The sequence below is a fragment of the Phoenix dactylifera genome, chromosome 12 (assembly GCF_051530095.1).
Source record: "Phoenix dactylifera cultivar Ajwa chromosome 12, Ajwa_hap1_PhDact_Kaust_v1.1, whole genome shotgun sequence".
Lineage (NCBI taxonomy): Eukaryota > Viridiplantae > Streptophyta > Magnoliopsida > Arecales > Arecaceae > Phoenix > Phoenix dactylifera.
The window spans coordinates 23289364-23298858 of NC_143201.1; the positions used below are offsets into that span (position 1 = coordinate 23289364).

The following is a 9495-nucleotide window of genomic DNA, read 5'->3' on the forward strand; positions in this document are numbered from 1 at the left end:
AAATGGATGATTCATGATTGTTTTTAATTTATGCTCCAATTAAAAGGTATTGTGAAATATTAATCCACGTGATTAGAGGATGGTATTTAGTATAGAAATTTTATTAATATTGTATACTATATTTCAATTTTCAATGAATTTTAATTTATCTAACTCATTTTTAATAAACATTTGGTTTTACCAATTAATCCGATAATCAAATCAGTGACCCAGAGAGTTAGACACTTGGCCAAATTGGTCTATGCAGGTTTAATAACCATACCTCAGACCCGTATCTAGTCACCGGTGCTTGGCGTGCATTATATAGATAATAGATCCTATCTCTATCCTTTATGATTATGTCATTGATAATAGTTTTTATTATTAAAATCTGTTTAGACTTTTACTTGCATTAGAAATAATATCTGACTTATATCCATCTTTAAATAAAAAATTTATGAATACAACTAATATCTAACTTGTATTTATTTCTATTTAGAGCAAGTATAGGATATGCTTGATATCCCATTAGTATCTTTATTTGTTTATAACGAATGCGAATACTTATATTAGTATTTGTTTAATATCTATTTTCATATTCTTATCTGCCAAAAGATATGGACACGAAATATCTAATCCATATTCTATACCTTTGCAGCCCTATTCAATGTATTTGGGATGAATATTGAACACTAATTTCTTGCTTGCATCCATCTCGAGCGGCCACTTCCTTCAACGAGTCACTTCCCCCAACCGGGCACTTCCATTTTCCGTGTCCACGTCTAGACATCAGAACGTCATCCCTCCAACTTATTGGTCCGCTCGCACTCATCAAAAAGACATGGAATAAAACAGATTAAACTTATGTTTACAAACAACGAAGACACATATATCTTTTAGAAAGTCACTTCATTTAAGGGGAAAAAAACGTGCAAACGGTCACCCAGAAAGGACACCTAGTATGTATCTCTTAAATTATCTTCCACTGTACAAGTATTTTTGCTATGCTTGCTATTTATCCTTGATACTACTGTTTCGCATTCCCATCTGCCACAGTATAGCATGGCCTCTATAATGTCAAAACCGCACACCCCCCCAACAAAAAAACGAAAAAAAGACAATCACCCAGTACCACAGCCATGATATCTCTGATAAGTCAAATCCAAAACCAGTTCAATTAGTCATCCGGGATTTCCACAATGGTCATGGCAGCACTGGTGTTTTTGCCTGCTTCATGTGCTTGGATGTTCTGAGACTCTTGCTTATTGCCCACAGCAAGGCTGGGGCCGCCTCCATTCAGTCTTCTGAGCAGTCCTTGCTTTTTCCTCCTCTCTGTTCTTTTATTTACTAGAGGTTCAACATTTTCCTCAGATTCCTCATATGCAAAATACTCCAACCATTCACTTGCAACTGTGTAATCATTTCTGCGTCTTCCTAGTTTTCTTCTTTTCTGGCAAGTGCATGCTTGCTGCTTCTTGAGTGCTGGAGTTCTTGCACGTTTAGAGGTTTCTGGAGCCACTGGACAGCTGCTACTTTTTGATTCTATGCCCTTGAGCTCGTCAAAGTTTCCAGCCGGCGCACCCACGGATGCGAAGAAGTCTGACATTGCCACCTTCTTGCCATCCAAATGACCCTTTATCCCTCCATCTTTAAATGCTCCTTTCTTCTTGCCATCTAAATAATCCTCTGTGCCTCCATCTCTGAATGCCACTTTCTTGCCATCTCGACTGTCCTTTGCTCCTGCTTCACATATTACCTTGTTGCTATCCAAATTCTCCTCCGTTCCTCCATCTTTGAGTGTTACCTTCTTTTTGCCATCCAAATTATCCTTTGTTCCTGCTTCACAAAATTTTCGTTTTCTTTGTCTGGTCATATAGTGCAAACCTTTATACCTGCCCTCATGAAGCTCCTCCTCATCTAAAACAAATAAGTAATTTTTCAAATATGAATGAAATCATGGGGTACTCTCAAGGGGAGGTTCTTGCAGGCCAGAAAAAGACCCTACTCACAATCACCAAAACTTACAATGGCATTCACAGTATTGAATTTATTTTTTTATGTAGTTTGAATGTCTCACCTTTCAAACTCATTTTGTTGTTACCACATTCAGTTGGTTCTTGTATCTTAATGCAGCTTCCAGAGCAATACTTCTTATTGCTGCAAAAGCAAGAGGAAACACATGATGAGCAAGTTTGATATGCCATGAAACCATCCACAGTTGCCTGTAATAAGGTGACAAATGAATAAGACATTATTTGCAAGCGTGGGGGTGAGACAAGAATCAGATGGTGCAATAGTTGCAACCTAATATGAACACATGCCTGGAATTGACATAACGCCCTATAAAATGTAATTCAATTACATAATTTCACATAACATGCAACTGGGAAATAACTGTCTTCATGTAGATTGTCACTGATAGAACGAACCAATTCGAGGTACCATTATTAGTTTGGGTCTGTTTTTAAGTTGGTGAGAGGTACCTGCAACTTTATGTGCTTTTGACACAACTACTATGTCCATGTGATCCATCTCAAATGGATAGGAAGTGCTTAGAGAGGAGACAAGGAGAAGAATGGGTAGAAGGAGGGGGGAGGGAGCGAGGGGGGGGGGAGAGAGAGAGAGTCTCAAACAGATGGGAAGTGCTTAGGGATGTTGCAAGGAGGAGTATGGGCAGGGTTTTTTTTTATTATTTTTATTTTAGGGGGGGTGGGGTGGTGATGGGAGGAACCATAGTCTTCCCCTTGCCTCTTTTCCCCAGCCCTTCCAACCTAAGTGTAACATCACACGGGGTGGTGAATCAAGCACTAGGGTACACCATAAAGTCCATAATAACCACATTGTTTCTTGTTGAAACAGTATAATTGAGGGGCACGGTATAATGTTGTCCCTCGCATCTCTTCCACTCCCATGTTGTGAGTTAGGTATCGCGAAATTTTGGAAAGTTGAGCAGATATATAGAAAATTGTGTCAAGAGTTCTTGAAAATTCTTAAACAGGAGAAACAAATGGAAAGGTGTATAATCGATAATCAAAATATTGGTATGTACAAGCACTAAGAAAGGAACTAGCCACAGCGAAGTAAACAAACCAAAGGACAGCAACAAAAAGAATCTATTGATGAAGACTTCACACATGCTCTAAAACCAAGGTCTGCTGAACCGGTCGGAACCGACCGGTTCAGCCTGTACTGTACCGGTGCTGGTATGGTACAGCCGAACAGTTTCTTGCCTGTAGCGGTGCGAACCGTTCGCACCGGTACTCGCAGGGAAGAAGAAGGGGAAGAAGAGGAAAGAAGAGGAAGAAAGAGAAAGAAAGAAGAGGAAGAAGAAGAGGAAGAAGAGGAAGAAAGAAAGAGGAAGAAGAGGAAGAAAGAGAAAGGAAGAAGAGGAAGAAAGAGGAGAAGACTACCCATCGAAGGGAGAAAGAAGACCTCTATTGCGGGGATGAAGACTACCGAGCCTCTTTCTTCCTCCCGAGCACCTCGCTTGGAAGAAGACCTCCCTTGCTCGCGGGAAAAGGGGGGAAAGAGAGAAGAAGAGAGGAGAAGAGAAGGGAAGAAAAAAGAACGGCTCGGGAAGAAGAAGAGAAGGGAAAAAAAAGAAAAACAAAGAGAGGCCGGGGCAGCACACCCGCGCGCGGGGGTGCGGGCACGAGTTGGGAAACGCGTCCCCAACTCGCGCTCGCGCACGTTCCACACGGTACGAACCGTGCATCCCATGCAGAGTGCGGTTCCCCATGCAAGCTCGCCGCGCGAGGCAGCCCGCGTGGGCTTTTAAATGCCACTCTGTGGCATAACGTGGACGGGTGCACGTCCGCGCATTTTTTTCTGAACCGGTTCCGTACCGGTATCGGTCTCCACCGGTACGTCGGTACCGTGTACCTTGTCTAAAACACACCATTAAATAACCCAATGGAGAATCCATAATATCCATGCTTTATCTTATTATAAAGTGTCCACACAACAATGTCATACATATACACTATATCAAATATTCTAATCTTTTATGCATGGATGAGTACCCAGATCTTAATTTCCTCTGCTAGATGAATCATATTCTTCAGCTGTTCAGCACATATCATAATCTATTTCCTACTTCTGCATTTCTATGTCCATCTAATACACCATGTGCACTCCTGTTACACCATCACTACCTAACCATCCACCCACCCCTTCTTTGAGAGCCTCATTATCTCCAGTCACCGACTTCCTCCACCTTCAAACACCTCCTTCAACTCTGCCATCTTATTGCCCCTTCCAACCCAAGAACTATTCCTTCTAATAAAGGAGTAATTAAAGATGTCAGGGCTTAGGTGGTGGACAGCAAACAAGAAACAGAATAAAGGGATCGTAAGCAAGATCTGGGTCTAGAAGGGTGAGGCAAGGGATAAAGAGGCAAGCTGAATGCAGACATCATAAATTAAGGTACAGTTTGAACTCAATTAAACCTTTATGTAGAAAAGAGAACAAGATCTAGCTAACAATAGAATTCATCTATATTTCTATATTTGACTAGATACATGCCTCAGAAACATTCGAAGATAATTCAGCAAATATCAGCACCTAGCATATCACTTGGTATGACTGACAGACAAACATCTAAGAATCTGCATTCCTCATGTGGAGCCTTACCTATGCCATTGACATGATGGGTTATCACAACACCCTTCAGGGTCCACATTCTCAATGCAGTCACTAGCTGAATGTTCCTTTTTCGTGCCTGGCTTGATCAAATTCCCACATGCTTCACACTGCAGAAAAATTATAACAGACATTAATACAGAAAAAAATTAAAGTGTTCAAAAGCTCAGAGACTTGACTTGAACTTCAAAAGGAAAGTTCAGAATATCTTCTTAAAAGTGAGAGATTTGTATTACAATGCAGTTGCCAGCTCTGCAGGAGTCAGCTTCCTCCTGGAACTCATGGTAAATGGTAATGTTGTAGCCACCAGATGGTCTCTGAAGTAGGTAAACAATTAAATAATTACACCAGCCCACAATATAAATATTATTCTTTGTGATGCCAGCTACTGACTAACCTGATGATCTGTCATTGAGCTGGCATTAATTGAATCCATCATTTCCCGGAAACTTGGACCATGCACACTGCTTAATCACAACATGAATTTTAGGCACAATGGAAGCAAGTTATCAAACATCACCGTGGTAGCAAGTTACCAAATATCACAAGGTAGCAAGTTATCAAAATATCCTGCTATATATGTATTTCATGACATGATAACCATTTATGAATTACCTGTGCTCATTCTTTTTATTCTTAATCCACAAGAACGCATGAATCATCTCATGTAGTAAAGCATTTTTGAGATCAGCAGTTGGCCGAGATTTCAACAAGAGTTCATTAAGAAGTATTTCACAGCTACCATCTGAATAATAAAGGCAAGAACCAGTGCAGCTGCATTGAGCCAACAAAAGATCACCCAACATTTTTCTATTAAAATAGAAGCATGTTAAACTTCATATCTATATATATCATCATACAAATTGAGTAGAGTTGCATACAATAAACATACATAGAAAGTTTGATATGTTACTAGTATCAATTCACAAATGATGAGGAAACAATCAACCAGCCCTTTTGTTGAGGAATGCATGCCTTGTTATCTCACAGACATGGTTATACAACTGTCAAATATCAGGATTACCATCTCTCATATTCCACCGAAGATAATAAAAGATAAGAGGATAAATATTGAATGCATGGTCATAAAGGAAATATGGACCTGTTATAAATGAGAGGAAGTACAACAGAATAATTTATGTAAGAATTGCACGGCAGTACAACAGAGTAATTTATGTAAGAACTGACTATCAGAAAATAAAGAGCCGATCATCATCATTGATATATGAAGAAAAAAGTGAGAGTATTGCTAAATTAACAGAAAAAATATAAGTGATGATAAAGGCAGCACTGCCTTAAAAACCAACTATACACCACAAGATCACCTAAGAAGACAAAAAGATAAGAGATGCTAAAAATATCAAAGATTGCCATATTCATCGTTGACAAGTGAAAAACTAGATTGCATATCCAGAGCCCCTTGCAAATATCTGGGAGAGATTTAGAACCTATCAATAAAAGTCAACTGTGACTTATTTTATAGTTTTGGCTTCTCCTACAATGAGCTAGCAACCTGCCACTCCATTCTATGGACTGCACATTTCATACCAAGCAAAATATGTAGAAGCTACAGGTGTTAGATACGCAAACTCAATATCAATGGATCTACATGGCTAAATAGTAATAGCAAGAAAAGATTATAAGAGATGACATGGGCAAATTGATGATGGCTGATGAGGAAATTTGGACTGAAAAGTCAATCCATTTGGCTGGAGCCAAGTACTGATCAAGAGAAATAAGTATTACTGTGAAAAGGGCGAAACAACCAAAGCTTTAGATAAATCTGATTGTAGATTGCTGTAACAAAAAAATAAATTTTACTTTGTGATGGAAAGAAAGTCTATAGCTAATTTTACTAAATATTGAAGAAAAGCAAAAAAATTGAGTGATGATTAACTGACTCACAGAAGAAAATAGAATACTAGTGGAACATAAATAAGTGCTATTGCTTAACTTTCTAAAGCACCAAAAAGGAAAAAAAAAAGAAATCCTCCCCCTGTGTGTGTACAAAATCAAAATTTACATATTCTAGTTGCCGGTTGATTTTTAGAAGGCATCACATAAAGCATTAAAATTGCTCTGTCTTATATCAGCATCATAGTAGACAAAACTGTCAGCTACAGACCAATAACTCATCATTTCCACTATACCTCGTGGTTTTGCAGCTAATTGTGTAAAGGAGTTTGGGCAGAAAAGGTCATGATGGAAAATTTTTGAAGGGCAGAAAAAGAAACTGTTGTAGATGATAGTCTCCTTCTGAATTTCGAAATAGGGATGACATTCTACTTCTCTGTTTAGCTAATCCGGAGGAGAAAGGGATGGCAATTTCAACCTATCAACCTTCTCGATGCTTCTCTTTTCTGGAAATAATAGCTAGAAGGGATGTGAATTTGCATTTCAATACTCAGTTTTAATACCCAACAAAAAGAGCCAAACAGTCTCTTTTAGACATTTTAAGGACCATATAGTTAATGAGGATTCGAACAATTTTGTAAGGTACTGAAGACCAAGGAAATTTCTTTTTGCAAGTTATACAATAAGAAAGTAAGCATTCTGCTGGTCCCAAATAAGCAATACTTAGAGTTATAACATTTTAATAAATACTAAAGCTGCTTTTATCTGATTAGCTGCTCTGACTTTTAGCATTGAAAGTAGTCATAATGAATGAACAGGACAAGGATTAAAATGTTCCAACTGAACAACTCGAGCATCATTCAGCAGGAAATAAAAGGACACCATTGTCATTTGGCAAAGAATTGCACCATGTTCAGAGTTATTCTTAAGATTCTCCATATTTGTTACATGCCTTTCTTTAAGATTTCACTTTCAGTTGTTGATTGGCGAATAATGCAGGCATATTTACATGCAAACATATATGTAATACATGTACATGCAAATTAATTGCACAGAAAAACAACATCAGAATGAAGTTATCACGTAGTAGATATGGCAAGGCACAATAAGGTTTACAAGTCACATGGAACAGAGAGCAGCATAGCAGAAACTAGGAGTTCAGTGGAAGAGAAAGCGATAGAGAGAAAAATGCAGAGGCAGGCAAACTACAAAGAATTTAACCAGCATTGTTATGATTTCACCAAGACCCTTTCTGGCATGTGAAATCATACTATGGCTCGCGGAGGGATTGCCTATCAGCTTTCCAAGACATCTTTTAATGCTTAATGAATTAGTACTATAGGATTGGTGATGAATCAAAACTTTACTAGTGAAAAAGGAGCTCAAAGACACCAAAGAATAAACTTTTCAATTTTTAAAAAAAGGGAAGCAAGGGGTTTTATTTGTAGGCTCCATGGGTTTAAATACCAATCATCACCACATGCCATGCATGGTATGTATACCTTACCAGAACGCAGCACTGACATGGATCCTGGTGCATGCCAATACTTGGGATGCTGTTGTGGTAGCACCTGCCAAGTTTTGGCATGACTTGGCTTGTTATGCCATGGCATGTACCCAGCAATGCTGCATCCACCACATCATCAGCGTAAATCCTCAGCAGGCCTTTGGGTCCATTACTTTGGCTAGGATTCATGCATCGCATTTAGAGATTGATTGAAGGAAACGAAAACAATTAGGAAATTAGACCTACAAAAATTTGGCATGGATTGATAAAAATATGTGGAATTGACCACTTTTGGATGGATTGAATGAAGAGCAGTTTGTTTTAGATTCACAGATTCTGCCCCTCTTTGGTAAATCAAATTTAGGTAAAATTGGTGCACAACTGGCATTGTTCAGTTGAGCATTCAATCACTCCTTCACACTCAAAGTCAACCCCTAACTGACTTGTTAATCTTCTACAGACACCATGCTCGCATAGGCATCCGACACAACTTAGCATGCACCTATTGCCTTCCTACTTTGTCAGGTGGCCATCAAACATGAGGATCGATCACTCTGCGCACCTTGGCGCGGACCTTAACAGAGGGATCTTCAAGTTCCAAGTAAAAGATTAAGGTAAGGTGTATAAAGGAAAAGTAAAGATAAAGGATGGAAACTGCGGACACCTAATAAATATATGTTGTGCATTATTCGGGAAGTTGTGGCAGATAGGCTAGGTGCCAGATAGCAACAGCGATGCTGCAAGGAATTAGAATATAGAAAGGAAGTACAACAAGAACCCTAGAGATGGAAGCGTGTTTGAGACTGCAATGCACGTCACCTGTTCGTTTTAGGATGAATTCTAAAGCCCAACACATATTGTCAATGGCATCCATTAATGCATAAATAAATTGGGGTAGTGAAGCAGTAGTTTACGCGCATAATAAAATGAATAGAGATGACATTGGCATAATAAAGTAAAACATGAACAAGAGCATTAAAAAGAGAGATGAGAGAGAGAAGGGGGAGGGGCAGACTTGTTCAATTGAGAGTCGGTCCAGGAGACGACGCAGGGGCCGAGGGCTTCGTCGAAGTAGAGACTGTTGTAGTGGCAGAAGAGGGAGTAGATGTCGACCTTCCCGTCCTCCGATTCCTTCTTTCCCGCATCCATGGCGAGCCCTCTACTAGAAGGTTTGCCGGAGAAGAGGCGTCGGAAAGCGAGGGAGAGCGAGAGAGCGAAGGAAAAGGGCGAGGGGGATCGCTCGTTCTGATGCGCCCCTTTCCCTGTTCGGGCCTCGCTGGCATGGAGGAAAAAATAAAAAAAATGCCTCGTTGGTAACGAAGATGGGCGGGGGATGTGACATCCAACGGCGGGTGAAACGCCACGTCGCAATCGGCTGATCGGGTGGGAAGAGTAACGGCCCGGCACTACGTCATCAAAAGATGACTAACCCATAAGGCCCAATAACCGAGACAACCCACGTTTATATCCGAGCTCCGGGTTTTTTTTTGTGGCTTAGGAGCTCCGGGTTTGAC

At 39.8% G+C, this 9495-nt stretch overlaps 1 protein-coding gene across 2 annotated transcripts; it reads right to left on the bottom strand.

The window, feature by feature from the left end:
* Window positions 1-873: 873 nt before the first annotated feature.
* On the bottom strand, window positions 874-9495 carry LOC103701081 (uncharacterized). 2 transcript variants are annotated; one of them, XM_039130168.3, is made up of 7 exons: window positions 8997-9495; window positions 5236-5394; window positions 5018-5084; window positions 4857-4937; window positions 4612-4730; window positions 2057-2136; window positions 874-1896 (listed from the first exon to the last, which is right to left on the bottom strand). In XM_039130168.3, the coding sequence occupies exons 1-7, from the start codon at window positions 9128-9130 to the stop codon at window positions 1157-1159; spliced, it is 1380 nt and encodes a 459-aa protein (XP_038986096.3). In that variant the 5' UTR covers window positions 9131-9495; the 3' UTR covers window positions 874-1156. The 2 variants fall into 2 exon arrangements, with proteins under 2 accessions (XP_038986096.3, XP_088565302.2); XM_088709176.2 differs by having other exon boundaries at window positions 874-1815; window positions 8997-9260.